At 38.2% G+C, this 26,990-nt stretch overlaps 1 protein-coding gene across 1 annotated transcript in view; it reads right to left on the minus strand.

Moving 5' to 3' along the window:
* Window positions 1-916: 916 nt before the first annotated feature.
* Window positions 917-26,990, minus strand: part of Su(fu) (suppressor of fused domain protein) — a 382,271-nt gene continuing 356,197 nt past the window's right edge. Inside the window, exon 11 of the mRNA XM_090385208.1 lies at window positions 917-1,030. Within this exon, the coding sequence (XP_090241334.1) occupies window positions 959-1,030 (72 nt within the window). The 3' untranslated portion in view covers window positions 917-958. The remainder of the gene's footprint in view (window positions 1,031-26,990) is intronic.

The raw sequence follows: 26,990 nt of genomic DNA on the forward strand, positions 1-26,990 counted from the left end.
TACATTAAAAAAAAAAGTAATAAAAATTTACTAATTTAGACTACGGTTCACTTTACTGTAAAGAAAGTGGAAAGTGTAATGAAATTACCATTCTTTATGAAGCTCACAGAAACCAAAAATCTACAGGTTCATGATAATGTTATATATGACTCTTATTAATATTACCCATTCATGTGTGAGGCTTTGAATATATAGCTAATACATTCCTATAAACTAACCTCATGCTAGTTTTAGCAATGTATGACATAATGAGAGGCTTGGAGGTTAATCTAACAACCCCTTCCCATTATAACATACATAAAGTGGAGTAAAAGCTTTTAATTAATTAATTTTTTTTTGTTAGTGACTAAAAGACAAACTATTATATTAATTTACACTACACTATATTTTGTATATTTATATTCTTAGCTATGGCATGGTTAGCTTAATGTTCATGTTAAAAGTTGTCCCCAACACAAGTTCATACAAGTACACAATATACTAACTAAGCATCAAAATATAAGGTAGTGAATGTTATCTATTTGTATGAATAAATCACTACTAGATGGATTTTTTTTTTTTTACTATATGTAAAAAAAAAAAAAAAAATAAAAAAAAAAATAAATAAATAAAAGAAAAGTCTAACCATTAAATAATTTGATTTCAGATGTATGAGGAATATGATTTTAAAGTTTTATCATCATGAAAAGAAAAAAATTGCACTTTTCTACATCAAATGCTTTCATATATCTCCATTGCTGTCATACATTAATTAGAATTACAGTATCAACCAGTTATTTTTCTTTTGCAACTTTAATCAGTAAAATATTGTGATTTAATATTAAACAAAATACCGGTTCTTTTATTCAATCAAAACCATTAATGAAATGGTAAAAATTCTCATTTGTACAGAATATATCAAAAATGGATTGTGGCAGATTTATTGGATAAAAAAAGTTAACTTTCTCGATACTCAAGGTTAGGAATCCTCTTGGATCAGAGTGATTGTTAATTTTTTTTCAGTCCAGGAATACACTTTTGGAAGAGTCATCTATTGAGGAAGGAGAAAAATTATATAAAAATTATGAATTATTATGTATATTTGCAAAAAAAAAAAAAAATAAAGTTAAGAACAGCAAAACATTTTATCCATTAGCAGTATATAATCTTATTTGAAAATAATTATTATTTTTTTTTAACATCTCAACATTTTTTTTGTACAAATGTATGGCAAACTGTTTTCAAAAATGTTTATAAAATTTCCTGCATGATTCTAATTATATTTCCTTTGAATATTAATATATATAAAACTAAAACATTTTAAAGACTTAATTTTAATTACATATGATTTCAAATATTTTTAGTTATAGAAGTTTGAACACTTCTCATTCACTTTATTATCAATGAATAAATGAATATACGGTATACATGGTCTCAATTCTAAATCTCAATGATATCCACTATAAACTTCTAAGTGATAACCTTTCAGTCTTTTTGACTGCAGAATCCTTTGCAAGCCTAATCCTCCCAAGAAATCCAATATCTTTAAAAAACAGCAACCATTAACGATAAATTAGAAATAGTAATACAAATTAATTAATAAAAATTAATTAATTTGCATTACTATTACTTAATTAATTAATTAATTTGTATTACTATTAATTCATTAATTTGTATTAAGTACAAATTAATAAAAAAATAAAAATAAATAATAATAAAATTATCGGAAAATTTGAAGGTGGTAGATGACTTTCATCAACCGGTGAGATACCACCACTTTGCTTATTGGGGGCTTGAAGTGGTGAAACCCATGTTTAGTCTCTAGAGCAAAGTTTCTGGCATCCCCCTCTCTCCATACTTCTCCTTCAACCCATGCATGGTACTAAGTACTATAGGTTTTGATACCTTTCGTGTTTGGGGTTTTCATAAAAAAAAAAAAAAAAGTACCTCTGGGATCCCCTTGCAGACAGGATGAGTTGGGAACACTTTTAAAATTACCTGCTCTGGAAAGTTCTGATTTTTGGGTATTTGTTGTTGTTAGTAGTTGTTGTTGTTGTTTATTCCCCCCCCACTTTCCTTTTTTTTTTTTTTGTTGACTAAATGACACTAACTATTATATTAATTTACACTATACTGTATTTTGTATATTTATATTCTTAGCTATAGCAGGGTTAGCTTACTGTTCATGTTAAAAGTTGTCTCTGACACAAGTTTATAGAGGTTAAACAGTGTACTAAGGATCAAAATATAAGGTTGTGAATGTGTGCGAATAAATCACTACTAGATGGCTTTAATTCACTATGGGTAAAAAAATAAATAAATAAAACAGCTAATGTAACTATGGCCACTGTGTACATTTCAGTTTTCATTTCTTTCCTTGTTGTCTAAATCTCATTAAAGTGATATAAAAAAATTTCAGAATAGGAAAAACATCAGAAAATCCTCAATGAGTATCTTGCAGGGGGTGGGGATCAGATTAAGGTTTAAACATCTATGAGAACTGATAGTAAAGCAAATGAGGGAAAATTTCAGGATATTAAATGATGATTGATCAGTGAGCATAAATTCAAAACAGGGAGGGGTTAAAGAGCTATGGACTGGATTATAGGAAATTTTCATTTCTGTCAGTTACGATTTTAATCACTGGAATATGCCTCTGCAGTCAAAACTGCAGCCATTATTAACTCACTGCAGGATGGAAGCCTCCTCAACAATTCTGGTAAGTGGTGCCTGGGTAGGATGTGACTTATTAACAGAGGGATGTCTAGATATTATTGGTAGGGAAGTGCATATTTCTGCACAAATATAAAATGTTATTCACCCATTCATCCTTTTCTTCATCAGATGAAGACAATCCATGAATTCAGTGTATGTTAAGTTTCTGGATTTATTCTTCAAGTTTTTAAAAAGTAAACTGGAGATTGTCAATTGTGATGGGTATTTATGAGAGCTTGAACAGGGCATCCACCCTGTTCTGTTCTTCAAGCAATTAAATTGTGGGGGGGGGAACCCATTAAGCTCCCAGCTTTCCAACTCAACAACAGAGCATTCACCTGTGCATCAGGCAAACCCCAAGGCAAAATACACTAGACCCAAAGGAGGTAGTAACTGCTGGCAACTCTATTGTCAGAGAAATGGGAAATATGCTATGCAAAAAAGGATAAGTCAAATAGGACCTGTCTGCCAGGAGCAAAAGTAGATGACATTGTAGAACAGGTCATTTATAAGAGCACGAAAGGTGATGCTGTTGTACATATGAGCAGTAATAATATTAACAGTAAGCGATCTAAGGATTTATTTAACAAGTATTAAGAAAAAGAACTAGGGGTCTAATTGCACAGTTAGATTTGAAGTCCTCTGAGCAATACAGATAGTTGGGGTTTTCTCAATGATATACAAGAATTTTGCTAGTAGGGATAAGGAGGTGATTATCCCATTGTATAAGGCAATGGTCAGGTATCTTGATTACTGTATGCAAGTTTGGAGGCCTCAATTTAGGAAGGATGTGGAGCTGCTGGAATGAGTACAGAGAAAGCCAACAAAATTGGTGAAGGGAACAAAGGGGTCTCTCACCAAGAAAGGTTTCTGTTCTTTAGCCAAGGGGTCGTTGATTGTTGGAACAAACTTCCATCTGTTATTGTGGAAGTTGATAGTTTAAATAAATTCAAGAAAGAACTAGACAAACTACTACTGAATAGGTGAACTGAGAGGTGTCATTTTTTCCCCTTTTTCCTTTTTTTGCTAATACTGTATAAGCTTTCTTTCTTGCATCATTTTCCACTGCTAAGTCCTTTTTGTCAACTTTTTGGCAAAAAGTTGCGAGTTAAGATTAAATTTGAAAGTGTCTGAAAACTTACCCAGACACGAAAGGAGGGAATACATGTTAAGAACCTTGTCAATCCATTCAACCCTGGAAAGCCTGCAGGGCTCGTGGTATAGAATTTTTCTCAGTGTGGTCTGTGCTTGTTAACAGGACAGGGTTTTTTTTACAGGGATGGGATACATTTAAATAGAAGTGGTGCAAGAATATATGCTGATGCTGCCAAGACAGTGTTTCTTGGGTCAGGGAACTCATAGCTTGGAGGAGGGGGATATACAGACTAGTACATTAACTGCAGGAAGAGGAGAAAGTGATTCTCACACTACTTCTATTGGAACATGCAGCAGACTGGAAAGCAGGGTGTCAGGGATTTCAAGTACCGTTGTGGGTCATCATGGAACTAGCATATACATGGGCTGTGATAGGTAACTAAAAGTAGGGCAACATTCATGTATACTTGCATGTATACTAATGCTAGGAGCATTGTAAATGAATTTGATGAAAAGTATTGATTACATCATTAAATGCAGACATCATGGGGATATTAGGCCACATAGTGTCACACCAGACATAACATGCAGAATTTGAATATGGGGAGTCCAATGTGTACAGAATGATTTTACTGTTGATGATCATGTCCCGGTTGCTGACAAACCGAATAGGTATTTTGCATTTTGCAACCCTCCAACCTTTCCCCGGTCTGGAATCTCACGCACCTAAGATTCCTGCATGTCACAAGAGCATCACGGGAACATAGAAGTCCTTTAAAACATGCGTTCTCTTCCCACTTTAGTATTGCCAACTGAAGCCGTTAAAAAACGAAAGTCAGTCGTTATGACTTTTGGCTTCACCGGTTTCATATTTTAGAGTTTTTAATTAATTAATTCTTCAATGACAACCAGGGACGAAGTTGTGCACTTCTACTTCCTTGAGCATATTTTAATTCTGTTTTTAATTTTTAATTCCATATCCTAATTAACTCATTTAAACTCTAAATTATTCAAAACCTCAAACCCCAAAATTATTCATCCATCCTACCTCATGTAACACCTGCAGATTATCTAAGGTGAGTACCGTTTATTAAGCTTTGCTATTTGAACTTCAGACCTGTTAGCTTAACTTCTGTTCCAGGGAAAATAATGGAGTCTCTGGTTAAAGAAGTAATGGAACTAGCATATACAGGATCATCTAGACAGAAATGGACTTAAATTCTAGTCACATCATGGATTTGTTAAGGAGCAATCTTGTCTGACCAATCTAACTGGATATTATAATGCAGAACAATGAACTGGATGCAAAAAAATAATTTTGACATTATGCAATTTCAGGAAAGTTTTTGATACCACCGCACATAAAAGACTGTTGTACAAATTGGAGCTGTGCAGCACTAAGGACAAGTTACTGCTCTAGATAAATGGATGGTTGAGTAGGACAGTGGTTGTTATTGGACAATGCTCTTTACATGGACTAATGTTATTAGTGGAGTCACCCAGGGTTGTGCTGAGTCCACTATTGTTTTCTATATTTATTAATGATATATGTCTATATTTGTCTATGATAAACAGAAACTTTGTAGCAGGGACAAGGAAGTGATTATCTCATTATATAAAGCCATGTTTAGGCTGCACCTTGAGTACTGTATACATGTCTGGAAGCCTGATTTTAGGAAGGATTTAGAGCTGCTGGAAATGAGCGTAGAGAAGGGCAACGAGGTTGGTGAAGGGTTGGCATTGAAATCATTGAAAGGCTGGCATTACCAAGACAGGCTGAAGCCTTACCAACACTGACAGTTCTGCAAATTGCAGTGCCTTGGGACTAGGCAGCCGCAACGTGATTTGATTGAGGTTTTTAAGGCTTTGAATGGATTGAGCAATCTCAATGCTGATGGTATAAATTCAAATTTGGGAACAGGCAACAAGGATTGGCTCAGTTATATCATCAAAGCCTGCCACTACACATAAGGCATAAATAAGGATGATGTCCTCACTTATGCCTTTAGGTCTGGTTCCGTGGCCTACTTTATAAGACTGTAAGAATGTTTTTACCACTTTCATTACTGTTCTTTACTGTTCGGTGTAATAAAATGTCACAATGTAAGCTTTTAAACAAAATTGCAGAAATAATTAGATTAAAAAATAGTTATCAGCTCTTAATGCAGATTTTACTGCAATACACTACCATGTGAGGTACAAAACATAACTATTAAAATGGAGGTCGGCTTATATGGCAAACACATGCGACTAAGCATTACTTCTTAAGGCGAAAAGTAAAGGTTGACATAAGTAAGAATATGTGGTGAGTACTTTTTATTTTATTTATTTATTTTTTTTTTTTTTAGCTGGTGAAGAAACAAAGAAAAAGTCCCCCTGGGACTGTTTAGTCAGAATGATACATCACCACCTGCTACTTGTTTGGAAAGGTCTATGCTTGATTCTAATTGAAGGATGGAGAAATTTATAGAGTTGTCACTGCTGAGCTCATGCAGAGGCAATGGGGTTTCACTATGAGTTATCTTGGACTTTCAGCCTGTGAACACACTCTATAAAATAAAAACAATACAGACACGAGTGACAAGCTTCATGCCATTAAAATAAAAATTTGAATTTGTTTTGAATATGGCACAGAAAAAGCCAAACATCCTTGCACCATATGGCCCATAACGATATTAAGCCATTTCATTAATGCATGTTTCACCTGCCATGAAAAATTTTGTAATAAAAAACAAAACAAGTTACCACTACCAAAGTCACAAGAAAACTAAACCTATAAGTAATCTGTCTATGGCTGTAAACTGCAATCTACATAACAGCTTGAGAACAGGCTTCTTCCACCCAGTAGCGATTTTCATTGCTCCAATATCAGCAACTGTGTTTTGTTTTTAGAAGTTCCAAATGCAAGTATGCTTAGTTGGGTTCTGTATCTATTCTGACAATATCTACTCACAAAATTGTGCATCTTTTGTGTGTGTGTCTGTAAAAGTGAGTTATGTCTATGTCTTTATAAGTATTTCATGGGCTGATTTTTATGTTGTGTAGGTTGAAAAACTGCAATAACTCATGGGTGTCTAACCTCTACACCTTATATCAGCTAACTACTACCTTGACTGAAGAGGACTTAGAACTTTTAACAGTCATAGACAGGAGTTGAACAGAGCCCTCTAAATAAATGACAAGTGGTGACAGTACTTAACTGTCATGGAGGACAGTTTCAGTCCTCAACGACAGTTAAGTACTGTCCATGCTTATGATGGGTGGGCACAACTGTAAGTAGTACCGAGGGATTTGATAGGTTGCTGATGTCTAAGTTTTTATTTTATATTTAATGGTCATCCTGATTTAGTGTATACACTGAATTCGAAAAATTTGCCTATGGCAAATTTTTCTACTCTCACCACAGCTCAGAGGAGGGTGCACATTTTCATCATTTTCAGAAAAGAGAACACTCAAGAGTACCTGAGAGTGATGCAAGGGTGAATGATAGGTGGTTGGGTGAAGACAGAACTGTGTGTCAATCTCTTGCATGAATAGAAAAGTCCACAAGGGTGTGCTTGAGGGCAAGCAATGTGTTATATCTAGGGCACTTGATCGATTTTGCCTCTTAGCAGTATGGTTGGTTATCTGGTGTTTAATAGCACACCGGTAGCTAAGACCGTAATGTGCCAAGTTAGGATAAAGAAAAAACATCAAAAACTATATATCTGGTAAGCTCTGTTATTGTTTGCCTGTATAGTTGTAGATCAATGGGATTGCCAGTTTTGCAGCATTATTGGTTAGATTGTTTTCTCTAATCCCAATATGGCTTGGAATACAGCTGAAATATATGTCACATTGAAGTCTGAAAATGGAATCACGCATATGCTGAATCTGGGACAGGACTGGATGAGGATTATACCTCATTGTTGATAAAGCCTGTAGCATACTTGATGAATCTGCATATATCTTTTATCATTGCCAACTTTTATATTTGTTATTTGGTTTTTAGGAGCATTAGCAACTAAGGCCATATTGCTCCAGGGATATGCAGTGATCATTCCCTGACTTTCCGCATCCTCCGTATTTGGTGGTCGTGGGCTCGAACCCCGGTCTAATCAAGAAGCGTGTGCTATGCACTGCTGCTCCTGCCCACCTGGCTATGGAGGCACCCAACTTTTATATGATAGAAGCTAGTTCTGTTACAATCAGCCCAATGTATGTGCTACTTTTTTATGGAAGCTCGATGAACATTATTTGATGTGGAAGAATAGCAGCCAATTCTGCAATATGATTCTGACTTAGAGCCATTTGTGTACACTGGCAGAAAATCAGAATATGTTGGTTGATTTTCTGCAAAGAATTACTAGTAGACAGCTGGTGGTGTTATGGCCTTCTTCCCAGATCTTGAGGGAGAAGTCACAAGTTGGAATATAGGCACACCAGGGTGGAAGGAATTGCCTTGCTGAATTGGGTATGTTTGTCTACGGTCATATTTAGTTCAGTCCTTGGATTTTAATACTAAAAGGTCAGTTGGCAGTTCAATGGATGCTGCAGAGATTTTCCCAATATGACTCAAAGAACGAGTCCCTGTGTGATAATCCCACATGGGATGATCAGAGAGGGACTTTTAATTTAAAAGCATACTGCAAGGACAAATGATTACATCAAAGAGGAGATGTTCATTTTTAATTTGGTTCAATGTAGATGCTTTGTACAGGAGACATATGGAATGCTCCAGTAGCAGTGCAGTTGGGCTGGTGGTGGACTGGATCTAACCATCAACATGCACCATCCTTATCAGATGGCATAAACCTACGAAGTGTAATTGAGTTTAGAACAGACTAGAGCCTGGTAGCAATCTGTACTCCATGAAATGGGATTCTTCCTCTTGCTCAGAATAATCTCTAGAGAGGGCATAAATTCAAATTGAGGAAAGACAGTTGTAGGATAGATGTACGGAAGTTTGCCTTTAGCCAGTGGGTGGTTGATTGCTGGAACAAACTTCCATCTGTTGTTGTGGAAGTTGATTGCTTCAACAGATTCAAGGCAAACATTTGGAGCAAGTGGATGGGTGAAATGAGAAGGGTCTATGTGTTGTTGTTTTTCTTTTTTTCTGGCTGATGCTATATAAGCTTGCTTTCTTGCATCATGTGCCCTTGCTAATGCTAAATCAGTGAAAAGGAGCGAAGAATATTAAGGCAGCCACCATTCTAAGCCCTTTGACACACTTTATCCTTAGCCAATAAATATATTGCACAAATGTCAGCTTCTTGTCATATACAGGGTGATTCACTACCAGTGTGACAAACATGCAGGAGGTGTAGGGGGCACAAAGATGAATCGGAATCACATAGCATTGCAGGGTCCGAAATGTCTTCGTCATGCGGTAGAGGACGTTGAACGGGAGGTCACGTGAACAGCGATCCAGCTGGAAGTCAGCATTTGCAAACCGGTTCCCGAGGCAGTAGGATGGACGAATATTCAAACGTTGAACTGGCTGACATGCACCTCGCGTATGGAGCTGCGGACTGTAACGGGCGCGCCACTCTGCACTTGTACCAGGAACGTTTCCCGCACAGGCGTGCTCCTCATCATACGAATTTCGCATGTGTGCACAGAAGGTTACGTGAGACTGGTTGTTTCACGAGAGGTACCATGAATCGAGAGCGAAAGACGAGGACGCCAGACAATGAGGAGAATGTCCTACGTCTTGCAGAAGGCAATCCGAGTACGAGTACTCGAGCGATAGGCCAACGATTGGGTATTTCCCAATCCACTGTATGGAGGATACTGTCAACAAACCAAATGAGTTCATACCTCCTGCAACGCGTCCAATCATTGGAGCCTGCGGATTATCCACTCCGGAGGACTTTTGCTACTTGGTTTCTTCAACAGAAACGGTTCGCAAATGCTGACTTCCAGCGGGATCGCTGTTCACGCGACCTCCTGTTCAACGTCCTCTACCGCATGATGAAGGCATTTCGGACCCTGCAATGCTATGTGATTCCGATTCATCTTTGTGCCTCCTACACCTCCTGCAAGTTTGTCGCACTGGTAGTGAATCACCCTGTATAAGTCCTAGGAATTTGACTTCTGGATATTGTTTGCCCAATTCTTAATTCTGTGTCAAGATGAAGATTATATTTGTGATAAAAGTGTATAAGCAGTCTTCTGAATCCATTCCAACATGCAAAGTGTTCAACTGCTTTTCAAAAATCCTCATAAAGCAAGAATGACTAAATATAGTAAAATTAGCATAGAGGGCATTAGCATTAGTAGAGGCATTTGATGCAAGAAAGCAAGCTTATGCAGCATCAGCCAAAAAAAAAAAAAAAAAACCCACTTCCACTTCACCCCTCTGTTCGTTCAAAATACCTGTCCAGCTGAGCCTTAAACTTATTTAGGCTATCAACCTCCACCACAAGGGATGGCAATCTGTTCCACCAACCAACCACCCGCTGGCTAAAGGCAAATTTCTGCACGTCTATCCTACATCTGTCTTTCCTCAATTTGAATTTATGCCCTCTCAGGTGATTTTTCTGAGCTAGAGGAAGAATCCCATCAGCATTGAGCATGCTTAAACCATTCAAGGCTTTATACACCTCTATCAGATCACCTCGTTGGTGCCTAGTCTCCAGACACTGTAATTTGCAAAACTTAAGCCTTTCTTCGTAAGAGCACCCCTTTGTTCCATTCACTAATCTTGTTGCCCTTCTCTGTACTCGTTCCAGCAGCTCTACATCCTTCTTGAAATGAGGCCTCCAGACCTGTATACAGTACTCTAGGTGTGGCCTGACCATTGCCTTATACAATGGAATAATCACCTCCTTATCCCTGCTGGAAAAATTCCTGTATATCATTGACAATACTCCATGAGCTACTCTTGCAGCCCGTCTGCACTGCTCAGAGAACTTCATATCTGCCTGCACAACCACCCAAATCCCTTTCATTCTCTACCACTGTCAGTGTAGTACCACAGAGTTGATACGTTGCTCTGGGGTTGCTGTTTCCCATGTGTAGTACTTTACATTTGTCAATGTTAAACTTCATTTGCCACCTCTCAGCCCATCTGCTCAACCTTTCCAGATCCTGTTGCAGCAGCATAGTGTCAGTAGGGTCCTTGACAACCCTGCCAACCTTCGTATCATCTGCAAACTTGGACATTAAGCTTGATATACCCTCATCAATATCATTTATAAATACAGAAAACAATAATGGACCCAACACTGAGCCCTGAGGGACTCCACTAATAACGTTAGTCCACGATGAGCAGTGTCCATTGATTACCACTCTCTGTCTTCTCCCCCTCAACCACCCCTTTATCCATAGCAGCAATTTGCCTCCAATGTCACACTGCTCCAATTTGTGTAGCAGTCTTCCATGTGCAACAGTATCAAAAGCCTTTCTAAGATCCAAGTATATAATATCAAAGTTATTCCCTGCATCCAGTTCTTTTGTGACTGCATCATAGTATCCAATCAAGTTGGTCAGGCAAGACTTCCCCTTAACAAAACCATGCTGTGTCTGAGCTATAACTGAAGTCTTGTCTAAATGATCCTGCAGTGCTTCTTTAACCAGTGCCTCCATTAATTTTCCTGGAACAGAAGTTAAGCTCGCAGGTCTATAATTACTTGTGTCAGCCTTTGATCCTCCTTTGTGAATTGGGGTCACATTTGCACATTTCCAGTCTATGGGTACCTCCCCTGAGTCCAAGGAAGCTCTCATAATTATGGCTAAGGGTTTGCTTACTTCCTTTGCTGCCTCCTTTAATATAACTGGATAGATCCCATCCACCCCGGGTGCCTTTCTTGTGTTTATCTTCAACAGTTTCTCCTCCACTTTACTCCCAGTTATTTCAAGATTCTGTAGCTTACTGCTAGAGTTGAATACACCTCTGGCATTCCCCTCGCTGAATAACTCCTCATGTGTGAATGTCGATGCAAAATATTCATTTAGTTTGTTAGCTACCTGAGCAGGATCATCAACAGTTGACCCATCAATATCAAGTGGACCAATCTGATTCATCCCCTTCCTTCTAGAGTTTACATAAGTAAAGAACTCTTTGCTGTTTTTCTTTGCATCCCTTGCCAAGGATTTCTCGTAATCTGCCTTCGCCTGCCTAACCTCCTTTGTAACTTGGTTGCATATCAACTTGTATCTATCATAGGCTTCTGTGTCATGTGTTATTTTATATGTATCCCATGCATTTTTCTTCTCTGCCATATGCCTCATTAGTTCATCTGACATCCATTTTGGCCTAAACCTTGAACAATATTTCTTAGTTGGTATGTAAAGCCTAGTAGCTTCCAAGATAAGTTCTTTGAATGCTTCCCATTTTGAATTTGCTGTTGGTAACATCATCAGTTGGTCCCACTGTATAGAATTTAAATACTGTCTCAGTCCATCGTAGTCGCCTTTACGGAAGCAATAACCCTTCCCTTTACCCCTAATGGTAGTTACCTCTTTCAGTAAATCCCACTTCAGCACACTGTGATCACTGCCACCTAGTGGTTCATTTATCTGCAGATTCTTAATGCATGAAGAATCACTGCTGATAATCAAATCAAGAGTATTACTCCCTCTAGTTGCCTCCCGAACATGCTGATGTAGAAAACAATCATCCAATAAATCCACAAAAGCCCTGCTAGTGTGTGAGTAACCAGCCCCCAAATTCCAGTCAATATCTGGGAAATTAAAATCTCCCATTATAAGACTCTCTGATTTACTGGCCCACTCTATTTCCCTGTACAGTTCCTTATTATACTCATCAGAGTCATTAGGCCTATAGCACACTCCTACTCTCAATTTTGATCTCCCAATGCTTATGTCACACCAAACTGACTCAACACTGCACTGTCCAGCGATGTCGACTGGCTTCACTTCCTTGGTTTTTATGTGTTTCTTAACTAATAGCATAACCCCTCCCCCCTTCCTATCCTGTCTATCCTTTCTGTAGACGTTGTACTCCCCCAAATTGCAGTTCTGCATCCCTTATATCTGTGTGACACCACGTCTCTGATATCCCAACAATATCTGCCTTCGATGTTTTGAGCAATACCTCAAATTCATCAAATTTATTTACTAAACTCCTAGCATTGGTGTACACGCAAGTATACCTGCACCTGTTTCTATTCTTAGCTACCCTAACACAACCCATGTGTTTACTTGTACCGCAATGTCTCCCAGCAGTCTCTGAAATACCATGCATCTTGTTTTTCAGGCTTCTGCTCATTCTAAAAGAAGCAGTGCAAGAATCTCTTTCACCTCTGCCAGTGGCTACTGTCAATCTATTCGTCTTTGTCTCCCCCCAAGCTAGCAGTTTTCCGACCCACCTAACACTGCCCCGATAGCTTCGGCAAATATTCTTGCACCCTTTCTATTTAAGTGTATCCCATCCCTGTAGAAGCAATCTCTCTTGTTAACAAGTATTAACATTGCATTATTTACCATGTGGAAGTTGTTCTGTGATAAGTTTATTATGATTGTGAAGAGTGACACTTAGTATAGATCCCTGTGGAACTCCCTTTTTTTTGGAAAAACACTCAGAGTGTGGATCTGACAAACTTAAAACTAGTGATTAATTATTAAGATTTTAATAAAAACAGGAAGGTAATCCCTAAACCAAAGTTATGGAGATTTTGTAATATGTCAAATTGCCAGGCTCTCATATGCTTTTTTGATATCAAAGAAAACTGACATTAGATGCTCGGATTTAATAAAAGCACCACAAATGTGTGTTTATGTTAATGATTATAAGATAAAAAAAAAACCAGGTCCAAAGTGGACCTATAAAGGGGGCGCTGGATGTCTCTGTGGACGGAAGCATGATGCTGTCAAAATAGTGATTTATTTATAATTAATTGTGCTTAATCATCTTATACAAGCCATCTGCCTTCGCAGGAAGTGAAAGTATATCCACGGGCACTCTCCTCAAACAGGTATTCGCTTTTCTTTCTTACAAATTAAGATGGTTTCCGTTTCAACGTTACATGCTTGACAGAATGATGGCTGCCTAATGTGATAGACATCATCAACGCGGAAGCGCACATACAGGAAACGTGCACAAGAAAGTAGTACCTCTCGTATCAGCGGAGCCTGAGAATATGTTCTAATCTTTTGATATTTAATGATGCTTAATAGTCTTATGTAAGCAATCTGCCTTCGCTGGAAGAGAAATACTATCCACTGGCATTCTACTCAAACAGGTACTCTTTTTACGTCTTACATACTAAGATGGTTTCTCTAATTACGGTATGTTCTTGAATAATGGTGGCTGCATAAAGTGGAAAAGATCAACAACGCGGAAGAGTACACCCAGGAAACGTGCACGAGAAAATAGTACCTCTCATATCAGTGTTTTCCGATAAACTGTACTATAGAATTTAAGTGAAAACTTTAATCCAAAATAAGTGCATATCAGTTACTCGGAAAGTAGAATAACACTCTAACAGCTTTCACTTTAATTTTTTTTTTTTTACACGCATTTGGCTCCATTGCAACATTATGAAGCCAACGAAGATGGCGGCTACTAACTGTGAAACTAGATGTCAGGGCGGAAGCACATGCCCTGGTGCAACGGCAGCCGAAGGCAGCCCGCAGTATATTACTTTATGTAATTACTGCCTGGATTTAACGTCCTGCTTCATCTGCAGTAAACCTTGCTGCAGCAGATGCGTGCCAACGTTAAATCATCTGTGCAAAACCTGCGACGGCGCCAACATTATGAATTCACCGACTGACACTCCAGCGGAGATAAACCTAAGCCCAAAACAAGTGGTAAAGGAAATTCGAACCGCTTATATACCCCCTTTTCCTGACCTGGACTTTGACGACATAGGCTCAGGTGTGGAAGACACTCAAAAACATGCTGCAGGCCCAAACCAGACATTTTAACACTGAAATTTCTAAATTAAAACAGTCGTTGGAAAAGGGATTTCACCAATTGGAAAATGGGAATGAGTTCCTAACCGAACACCTTACAACCCTAATAAAATTGATGAAATCCTGTGATCAGAGTTCTCCTAGGGCAGTGCTGTTCCCCTCCCACAAGGATCTGGAACAGAGGCACAGCGGCTCTTAAGCTCCAACTCTCACATATGAAAATTCACACAATTCGGAATCCCTCCCACGCTTGGCAATTAATGAGCTCAAAACAAGCCTTGCCAACCAAAACAATAATATCGATAAAGAGCTCAGTAATCTTAACAACAGCATAATAGACCTTTCATGCTCGGTCAGCGCATTGCAGGATACACGCCCCAACTCTTACCAAGCAAAAAATGACAGTGAAAGGAAAACAAACAAGGAGCCAATGTTAGCCAAATAATCCAGCAACTCAACCCTGGGCAACACTCAATTTAAATCAAGTATGAACTCACGAGCACAGATGAAGGTGTACTCACATAAAGAAACCAACACTGAGTACAACCACAGCAGCAATAAAAAATCTGTTGCAACCCAAACTCACAATGAGGCCTCATCACGGACAGTGAACAAGCAAACCCAGACAGCATATGATATAACTCTAGGGGCCATCCCCAAGAGCAAGAATAAATCAGAACTGGCAATCAAAGCTATCAAATCCGACCCCAGGCACTCCTCTCAGAATGATGGTTCTTCTTTTCTTCCTTTGAGGAATCTAAAACAGACTTCGCAAATCGAGAATTATGTTAAAGCTAGCACTAAAATGCACACTCATCCCAGTCAATCAACAGCCCCAACCTCAAAGGGGGCCTAAAAACCAACCCAGACACAATAACAAGACTAAGGATGAACATTCGCAACCTATTCACACCAGGGACACTCATGATGGTGGATTTCTTAATATTTCTAATAAAAACAAAGACAAACTCACTGAAAAGGAAAACGAGAAAGGAACAGGCAATGATGGAATGAAAACACACCAGGTCAAGTCTACTACTGAAATTATCTCTCTCAATAACACCAATGATAGCAAAATAAGATTCATTGGTAAAGGGGATAGAGGAAACCTAGTAGTGGTTCCTAAAAAGATCTCGTGGCCTGTCTCCAGGCTGGCACCCTCCATGGAGGAGGCTGACCTAGAGTGCTACTTTAAGAGAAAAATTAAAATTAACATATCAGCTGAGAAAATGAAGTCACATCATCCTGAAATATATTCCTCCTTTAAGATCAGCTTTGATCAAAAGGATATAGAACTAATGACATCCAAACATAACTTCCCTGATGGGGTCACAGTTCAGGCATTTAGGTTCAGAAAACAAGATCTACAGGCCTATCACAGACAACACCATCTATAAAAATAATGGTTCTGGAAAGGCTGAAAGCAACCACACTAGATACCAGTCAATGAACAATAATCCTCATGGCAGAGACAAAGACAACAGTATCTTCATAAATATATACTATCAAAATTGTAGAAGCATCATTGAGAAGCTTAACAAATTTAAAATAGAGGTTAGCTAAGCTGAGTCTGATATCTGGGTTCTCACAGAAACCTGGCTAACCCCTGACATCTTAGACTCAGAAATTTGTCCCTCAAACTTTCAAATTATCAAAAGAGATAGGGAAAACAAGAAAGGGGGAGGAGAAATGATTTTACTGCACCATAAAATTGTCATCTCTGACATCATCTCCCTAGAAGATATTGAGGGCATTTAAATCAAAGCCAAAGTTGGCAACATAACGGTGCAATTGGTAGGAATCTACGTACCACCACCTGTTAAAATGAACACCTTAAGAAAACTTGAGAAGGTACTTGAACCCATTCTTATCTCCTCCAGGAGTGATGTCAGAACAATAGCATTAGCATTAGCATTAGCATTAGTAGAGGCATTTGATGCAAGAAAGCAAGCTTATGCAGCATCAGCCAAAAAAAAAAAAAAAAAAAACCACTTCCACTTCACCCCTCCGTTCGTTCAAAATACCTGTCCAGCTGAGCCTTAAACTTATTTAGGCTATCAACCTCCACCACAAGGGATGGAAGTCTGTTCCACCAACCAACCACCCGCTGGCTAAAGGCAAATTTCCGCACGTCTATCCTACATCTGTCTTTCCTCAATTTGAATTTATGCCCTCTCAGGTGATTATTCTGAGCTAGAGGAAGAATCCCATCAGCATTGAGCATGCTTAAACCATTCAAGGCTTTATACACCTCTATCAGATCACCTCGCTGGTGCCTAGTCTCCAGACACTGTAATTTGCAAAACTTAAGCCGTTTTTCGTAAGAGCACCCCTTTGTTCCATTCACTAATCTTGTTGCCCTTCTCTGTACTCGTTCCAGCAGCTCTACATCCTTCTTGAAATGAGGCCTCCAGACCTGTATACAGTACTCTAGGTGTGGCCTGACCATCGCCTTATACAATGGAATAATCACCTCCTTATCCCTGCTGGAAAAATTCCTGTATATCATTGACAATACTCCATGAGCTACTCTTGCAGCCCGTCTGCACTGCTCAGAGAACTTCATATCTGCCTGCACAACCACCCCCAAGTCCCTTTCATTCTCTACCACTGTCAGTGTTGTACCACAGAGTTGATACGTTGCTCTGGGGTTGCTGTTTCCCATGTGTAGTACTTTACATTTGTCAATGTTAAACTTCATTTGCCACCTCTCAGCCCATCTGCTCAACCTTTCCAGATCCTGTTGCAGCAGCATAGTGTCAGTAGTGTCCTTGACAACCCTGCCAACCTTTGTATCGTCTGCAAACTTGGACATTAATCCCGATATACCATCATCAATATCATTTATAAATACAGAAAACAATAATGGACCCAACACTGAGCCCTGAGGGACTCCACTAATAACATCAGTCCACGATGCGCAGTGTCCATTGATTACCACTCTCTGTCTTCTCCCCCTCAACCAACCCTTTATCCATAGCAGTAATTTGCCTCCAATGTCACACTGCTCCAATTTGTGTAGCAGTCTTCCATGTGCAACAGTATCAAAAGCCTTTCTAAGATCCAAGTATATAATATCAAAGTTATTCCCTGCATCCAGTTCTTTTGTGACTGCATCATAGTATCCAATCAAGTTGGTCAGGCAAGACCTCCCCTTAACAAAACCATGCTGTGTCTGAGCTATAACTGAAGTCTTGTCTAAATGATCCTGCAGTGCTCCTTTAACCAGTGCCTCCATTAATTTTCCTGGAACAGAAGTTAAGCTCACAGGTCTATAATTACTTGTGTCAGCCTTTGATCCTCCTTTGTGAATTGGGGTCACATTTGCACATTTCCAGTCTATGGGTACCTCCCCTGAGTCCAAGGAAGCTCTCATAATTATGGCTAAGGGTTTGCTTACTTCCTTTGCTGCCTCCTTTAATATAACTGGATAGATCCCATCCACCCCGGGTGCCTTTCTTGTGTTTATCTTCAACAGTTTCTCCTCCACTTTACTCCCAGTTATTTCAAGATTCTGTAACTTACTGCTAGAGTTGAATACACCTCTGGCATTCCCCTCGCTGAATAACTCCTCATGTGTGAATGTCGATGCAAATTATTCATTTAGTTTGTTAGCTACCTGAGCAGGATCATCAACACTTGACCCATCAATATCAAGTGGACCAATCTGATTCATCCCTCTCCTTCTAGAGTTTACATAAGTAAAGAACTCTTTGCTGTTTTTCTTTGCATCCCTTGCCAAGGATTTCTCGTAATCTGCCTTCGCCTGCCTAACCTCCTTTGTAACTTGGTTGCATATCAACTTGTATCTATCATAGGCTTCTGTGTCATGTGTTAATTTGTAAGTATCCCATGCATTTTTCTTCTCTGCCATATGCCTCATTAGTTCATCTGACATCCATTTTGGCCTAAACCTTGAACAATATTTCTTAGTTGATATGTAAAGCCTAGTAGCTTCCAAGATAAGTTCTTTGAATGCTTCCCATTTTGAATTTGCTGTTGGTAACATCATCAGTTGGTCCCACTGTATAGAATTTAAATACTGTCTCAGTCCATCGTAGTCGCCTTTACGGAAGCAATAACCCTTCCCTTTACCCCTAATGGTAGTTACCTCTTTGAGTAAATCCCACTTCAGCACACTGTGATCACTGCCACCTAGTGGTTCATTTATCTGCAGATTCTTAATGCATGAAGAATCACTGCTGATAATCAAATCAAGAGTATTGCTCCCTCTAGTTGCCTCCCGAACATGCTGATGTAGAAAACAATCATCCAATAAATCCACAAAAGCCCTGCTAGTGTGTGAGTATCCAGCCCCCAAATTCCAGTCAATATCTGGGAAATTAAAATCTCCCATTATAAGACACTCTGATTTACTGGCCCATTCTATTTCCCTGTACAGTTCCTTATTATACTCATCAGAGTCATTAGGCCTATAGCACACTCCTACTCTCAATTTTGATCTCCCAATGTTTATGTCACACCAAACTGACTCCACACTGCACTGTCCAGCGATGTCGACTGGCTTCACTTCCTTGGTTTTTATGTGTTTCTTAACTAATAGCATAACACCTCCCCCCTTCCTATCCTGTCTATCCTTTCTGTAGACGTTATACTCCCCAAATTGCAGTTCCGCATCCCTTATATCTGTGTGACACCACGTCTCTGATATCCCAACAATATCTGCCTTCGATGTTTTGAGCAATACCTCAAATTCATCAAATTTATTTACTAAACTCCTAGCATTGGTGTACACGCAAGTATACCTGCACCTGTTTCTATTCTTAGCTACCCTAACACAACCCATGTGTTTACTTGTACCACAATGGCTCCCAGCAGTCTCTGAAATACCATGCATCTTGTTTTTCAGGCTTCTGCTCATTCTAATAGAAGCAGTGCAAGAATCTCTTTCACCTCTGCCAGTGGCTACTGTCAATCTATTGGTCTTTGTCTCCCCCCAAGCTAGCAGTTTTCCGACCCACCTAACACTGCCTCGATAGCATCAGCAAATATTCTTGCACCCTTTCTATTTAAGTGTATCCCATCCCTGTAGAAGCAATCTCTCCTGTTAACAAGTAATAGTGCTAGGTCACTTCAACACTCACTTTGAGCATGGACTGGGCAAGGAAGACCATTACAATAAAAATAGCCACCTATTGCAGTTTCTGAAAGATATGTTTCTCAGACTCAACCTGAAGCAAAAATGCAAACTCCCCACCAGAAAAGAGAAACTCCTTGACCTGGTCTTCACAAATTTTGACATAAATATTAACTATACTCCCAATTATTTCCACTCGGATCATCTAGCCTTATTCCTTGACTTCGATATCAAGACCAAATATATCAGCAATGAAGTCAGGGAATGCTCCTTCAATTTTAGGAGAGCCTCCTGGGACAAAATAAGAAATGAAATCTTAAATGTCAACTAGCAACCATTATTTAGGAGTCAAGACCCAGACATAATTCTGGATATGCTGTACAACAACTTAGACCTAATTATCGAAAACTATACACCCAAGAGGCATGCAAAGGCTTGTTATTTTGTTATTTGGTTTTTAGGAGCATTAGCAACTAAGGCCTGCTCGGGGATATGCGGTGGTCATTCCCTGACCTTTCCGCATCCTCCGTATTTGGTGGTGATGGGCCATGCAAAGGCAAACACTAATAAATTTCCTATGTGGTTCACAAAAGAAATCATTCAATTACTCAAGAAAAAACAACAAATGTTCATCAATTTCAAAAACACACAGAGACATGACATTTACATTCAGTTCTCCAATCTAAGAAGGCAAATAAAAAACAATATCAATTTGGTCTACCAAAATCACTTAGCTAACCTACAGAATGCAATGCTAAACAGGCATGATATGGGTCCATTCTGGAAGCATTGGAAAATGGGTTATAAAAAACACAAAAACATGAACAAAATGGAGACCATTCAATCAGATGAATTTGCAAATTTCTACAGTGAACTATATACTGAAAAAGCTGATCACAGCAGTAAGCTTGATAACACCTCTCCCTCCTCATATTTCAGTGATATCCTGACATAATTTGAAGTCAATGCAGAGACTTTATTGAATACCCTCAACAAATTTAAATTAAGTTATGACACAAACACCGGCAGTTTCCCCATGGCGCTCTGGAAACACTGCTTTGTTGTCTTGCAACAACAACTTATACATCTGATCAAAGCCATTTTCAATAAGGGATCACTCCCCGGAATATTAAAGGAAACCACTATCACCCCTCTTTTTAAAAAGGGGGCTAAAGACACCTTCCTCATTTCGACCCATACACAAATCTAATCCCCTAAGCAAGATCATTGAGCACCTCCTTTACTCTCAACTCTGCTCCTTCATGAAAAATAAATTCAACCACATTCATCATGGCTTCCTAATGGGCAGATCAACTATGACTAACCTACTCTCCATTGAACATGACATAAAACTTAGCCTTGATAATAACAATCAGATAGACATCATATACCTTGACCTACAGAAAGCCTTTGACTCAGTACCACACAAGTTGCTTTGCCTCAAATTAAAGCACATAGGTTTATCAAGTAATGCCTTATCACTTATGTCTAACTTCCTTGAAAACAGGAAAAGCAGAGTTCATTTTGAAGGAAGATACTCCTCCACTTTCCATATACAAAGGGGAGTCCCACAGGGTTCTCCTCTGGGGCCACTACTCTTTGCTGTATATATTAACGACATACAAGATTGTATGCAACATGTTGACATCAAAGTGCTCCATATGCAGATGACTTGAAAATATACAAAACCATCAAAACAACACAAGACTGTGAATCACTGGAAAATGGACTAGACACCATCACCCGATGGATCACAAACAATGGTCTAACACTAAACTTAAACAAATGTTGCACCATGTCTGTCGCAGACTATCACAAAAAACACAAGATTAATTATCCCTATAAAGCTAATAATCATGAGCTATTGAGAATACATGAGGTTTCAGATTTGGGAGTATGGTTTTCTGAGAAGGGAAACTTCAACACACATGTAAATAAAACTACAACTAAGGCCTCCAAATCCCTTGGACTGGTTAAAAGAATCTGCTTCAATTTCACCAACGTACAGCTCATAAAAACAGCTTGCATAATGATAAATCAACCCAATTCTAGAATATGCCTCACAAATCTGGAATCCTCACACCAAAATTCTTATAAAACAACTGGAACGTATTCAGAAATCCATAGTCAGATTCCTGGTATACAAATTTAAATTGGAATTGAACACAAAATCCTATGATGAATGGTGCATACACTTCGGGATTGTACCACTCTACCAAAGAAGAGCTGCGGCAGACTGCAAATTCCTAATGCATCTCGTGGCTGGAAAGTTCGATGCCCCCGAGCTGCTCTACCTCATCAACTTCAGCTGTCCTCCAAGAATCTTGAGAAGACAAAATATGCTGGCACAAGAGCCATTCAGAACTGATCAACTCAGATTCCATTACTTCAACAGAACTGCAAAATTGCTGAATGAATCCAGCATTGATATCCTAAATGAAAACATTAATATCAAAAAAGAGCTACAAAGGTTTTACAATCAAACTAATAGAGAATGAAAATAAATGACTAATTTAATAATAATACTATAAAGATAGGTATACTTAACTTTAACAAAAAAAAAAAAAAAAAAAAATTTTTTTTCTTCAATGAACTAAGATAAGAAATAACAATTAGAAAAAAAAAAAAAAAAGAAAAAAATAGGGATAACAATAAGAATAATAACACAAATCAATCAATGCAACTACTTATTGTGAACTATCAAGAAAAGAAAACAACAAAATGCTTAGAAATATAAATTTCTCTATCACCACAGCTTTGCTAAAATGCAAATCGCTTGTAACGCATGATATGCATTGTATATGTTGTAAATTGACCTTGTATATTTGAAATTGTATATTGATACCTGACATTGTGTACAGATTGTAAATAGAATGATTACTATATTGCTACTGTCAAATTCCTCCTCTGTAAGGCTTCGGCTGTTTTGGAGTAATAATAAAAAAAAAAAAAAAAAAAAAAGAAAAGAAAAAAAAGCCAAACTATGCTCTGGAAAGCATACCACTTTCTTCCATATAATGTGAGCATTAACCATTGTTTCCAGAACCTTGCACAACAAGCTTGTTAGAGCAATGCAACATAGTGTGCATACCTTGTTTACCTTGTTCAGGACAGTAAAATTGTTCAAAATATCTCTTCTGTTAGTGAGGATGAAATTGATTTCATTAGTTGTTAATCCATTTGGGCTCTTCCGTGTCCACTCTCTGCTCACACGTTTCTTGAAAAAAGTGTTTATTACTAACATTCCTCGAGATTCTGCAAATTCCACGTCTTTCACCTCTTTCATTTCCTTCATAAATTCCAAAATTTCCCTTTCTGCACTGTTTTGTCTCTTTCCAACCTTAGCATTCAAGTCCCCTATAATAAAGTGTAGTGAGTTTTCTGTTCATCTAGAAGTCACTCAATTTCGGTGTACACTTCTTTAACTTCTTCATCATCACAGCTTGATGTTGGTGAAAATACATTATAACCTTTAGTTTGTACCTCTCAGAAATCATAAGTAGTAATCTTGAAAACCTTGGTGATGTACTTTTGAATTCCAAAATGTTGATTTTTATATCTTTATGGACCAGAAAGCCAACTCCACCTTCACTCTTTTCACTGTTTCCGTTCGTGTACAGCAAACTTCCTTAAAAATATAATTATTTATATCTTTTAATTATTTTTATTGTTTACTTAAAGATATAATTACCATCAGGGGTAAAGGATAGGGTTTTTGCTTCCGTAAAGGTGACTACAGTGGTCTCAGACGGTTTTTAAATTCTATACAATGGGATCAACTGACGATGTTACCAACAGCAAATTCTAAGTGGGAAGCATCCAAGGAATTAATCGTGGAAGCTACTAAAAGTTTCATACCTATTAAGAAATATTGTTCAAGGTTTAGGCCTAAATGGTTATCAAATGAACCAATGAGACTCGTGACAGAAAAGAAAAATGCATGCAATGCATATATATTATCAGGCGACACAGAAGCCTATGGCAGATATAAGTTAGTCTGTAATAAAGTCACAAAGGAGGTTAGGCAGATTACGAGAAATCTTTAGCAAAGGATGCTAAGAAAAACAGCAAGGATTTCTTTACTTATATAAACTCTGAAAAAAAGAGGATGAATCTTATTGGTCCACTTGATATCGATGGTTTGACTGTTGATGATCCTTCTCAGATAGCAAACAAACTGAATGAGTATTTTGCATCTACATTCATATATGAGGAGTTATTAAGGTTTGAAAATGCCAGAAGGTTATCAAATTGTAGCAGGGTGCTTAATGATTTTGTAATAACTGAGAGCAAAGTAGAGGAGAAATTGTTGAAGTTAAACATAAGAAAGGCACATGGGGTGGATGGGATCAATCCAGTTATATTAAAGGAGGCGGCAAAAGATTACTCTCATAATTATGGAAGCAAACCCTTAGCAAATAGTTATGAGAGCATCCTTGGACTCAGGGGAGGTCCCCACGGACTGGAGATGTGCAAATGTCCCAATTCAATAAAGGGGGGGGGGTCAAAGGGCGACTTGAGTAATTACAGACCAGTTAGTTTAACTTCTGTTCCGGGTAAAATAATGGAGTCATTGGTTAAAGATGCATTGCAGGATCTAGACAAGACTGCAGCAATAATTCAGACACAGCATGGGTTTGTTAAGGGAAAGTCTTGTCTGACAAATTTGATTGGATATTATGATGTGGTTACAAAGGAACTGGATGCAAAAAATAATTCTGATATCATATACTTGGATTTCAGGAGAGCATTTGACACTCATGCGCATGGAAGAATTGGAGAAGAATGGTATTAAGGGTAAGTTGCTACAATGGATAAAAGGATGGTTGAGTGCGAGAAGACAGAGGGTGGTAATCAATGGGTGCAGCTCTTCGTGGACTAATGTTATTAGTGGAGTCCCACTGTTGTTTTGCATATTTATCAATGTTATTGATGAAGGTATATCAGACTTAGTGTTGAAGTTTGCAGATGATGCAAAGGTTGGCAGGGTTATTAATGACAGTAATGGCAGTGTGCTACTGCAACAGGATCTAGATAATTTGGGCAGATGGGCTGAGAAGTGGCAACTGAAGTTTAACTTTGACAAATGCAAAATACTGCATTTGTCAAGGTCATGGGTAGAAGTAGCCCCAGAGAAACATACCAACTGTGTGGTACTACACTTAAGATGGTAGAAAATGAAAAAGACCTGGGAGTAATTGTGCAGTCAGATGTGAAGTTTTCTGAGCAATACTGCCAGGCTGCCATGGGGTTTTGTCAATGATATATAGGAATTTTGCTAGCAGGGAAAAGGAGGTGATTGTCCCTCTGTATAAGGCAATGGTCAGGCCACGCCTTGAGTACTGCGTACAGGTCTGGAGGCCTCATTTTAGGAAGGATGTAGATTTGCTTGAGCGTGCACAGAGAAGGGCAACAAGATTGGTGAGGGGAATAAAGGGATCCTCTTACCAAGAGAGAGGCTTAAGTTTTGCAAATTTCAGTGGCTGGAGAATAGGCACCTGGGAGGTGATCTGACTGAGGTGTATAAGGCCTTGAATAGGTTGAGCATGCTGAATTCTGATGGTATTCTTCCACTTGTTGAGATTACGAACCAAAGGGGGCATAAATTCAAATTGAGGAAAGACAGATGTAGAATAGATGTGAGGAAATTTGCTTTTAGCCAGCAGGTGGTTAATTGCTGGAACAAACTTCCATATGTCGTTGTGGAAGTTGATAGGTTAAAAATTGTTTTGTAATTTTTTTTTTTTTTTTTTGGCTGATGCTGCATAAGCTCATACACTTGCTTTCTTGCATCACATGCCACCACTACTACTACTAATTCACATTTTCTAATTCCTTTTCCAGCTCTAAAATCCCATCTTCACCGATGAGCGATCTTGCATTGTAACAGGCCAAGTTCAGTTTTCACATATGGCAGCCTAACCAGGCTGCCATGGATGGAACCTCCTCCATAACCCAATCCTAGCTTGGGTTGTGGAGGAGGTAGAGATCCAAGGTTCACTTTAGCTCTGATGTTGGATATATTGTGTGCTTTCGTATATGCATATATAAAGAATACGCTAGGCCCTTGTTACAACATGGTTTGCTTTATGCTGATTTGCTGTAATGCTGTTCTTATATTATAACCCATATCTCACTATAATGCTCTTTTACCTGTGTAAAGATTGAATTTTTAAATTGAAATCTTTTACTGTTCTTATATTATAATATAAGAACAGTAAAAGATTTCAATTTAAATTTTTGAATTTTGATTGAATTTTTGGCATGTTTAATGAAAATGTTTCATCTGATGTAGTCAATAGCATGAGAATGAATACCAAAACAACATTAAAATGTTTCCCCCACCCATTAAAATTTTCTCCCACACTAAGTTAATTGCAGTACAGTGAAATGACATAGTTCCTAGATCAACAATTGAAACAATGATCAAGTTAAGGAATAAGCAGTACTGCTTGGAATATTTACATTATCTGAAGTCTAGTCATCACTTAGTACAGTGTTAGACACTGTCCATAATGGACAGTTTACTTGAACATTGTATCATAATTAATGTAGATCAGTTACATTTTCAAAGAGTTAATAATGGTGGGTAAGAATTAAAAAGCAACAAATTCGATCAACGACATGTGGATGTGTGGAATAATTTAGGACTGGCAGGTTCAACTGTAATAACAATTATTAAAAATAAAGAATTAATTTCAGCAGGAGGAAAGATGGCTGTTCCACTGCAGGCAACTAAATTGGCTAGGCAGGCAACTAAATTGACTAGGGCTAGGCCGGCTATTATGATTGAAATGGAGAGACTTTAAAATAATTTAATTGAAGATAATATCCAATGCAGAATTCTGTTAAGTTCAACTCTTATTAAAGAAAAAGTGATTAGCCTATATGAAGATATGAAGAAAGTTCTTCACTTTGAAAAGTGGAACCATTTACCGCTAATAAGGGCTGGTTGGATAGATTTAAAAATCACTATAACCTACACAACATAGCAATCCAGGGAAAAACAGCAAGTGCAGATCAAGGAGCCAAAAATTTCAAAAAAGACCATTTAAAAATTATTGAAGAGAGGTTTTATACTGTTAAACAATATTATAACATAGATGAAACTGAACTTTTTTGTAAACGAATGCCTAAGAGAAGTTTCATATCGAAAGAAGAAAAAAACATGGCAGGCTTCAAAGTGGCGAAGGATTTTAATTTAAAACCTCTTTTAGTTTATTATTTGGAAAATCCAAGG

This window comes from Mastigoproctus giganteus, chromosome 11 (assembly GCF_048544385.1).
Source record: "Mastigoproctus giganteus isolate SK-2022 chromosome 11, ASM4854438v1, whole genome shotgun sequence".
Classification (NCBI taxonomy): Eukaryota; Metazoa; Arthropoda; class Arachnida; order Uropygi; family Thelyphonidae; genus Mastigoproctus; species Mastigoproctus giganteus.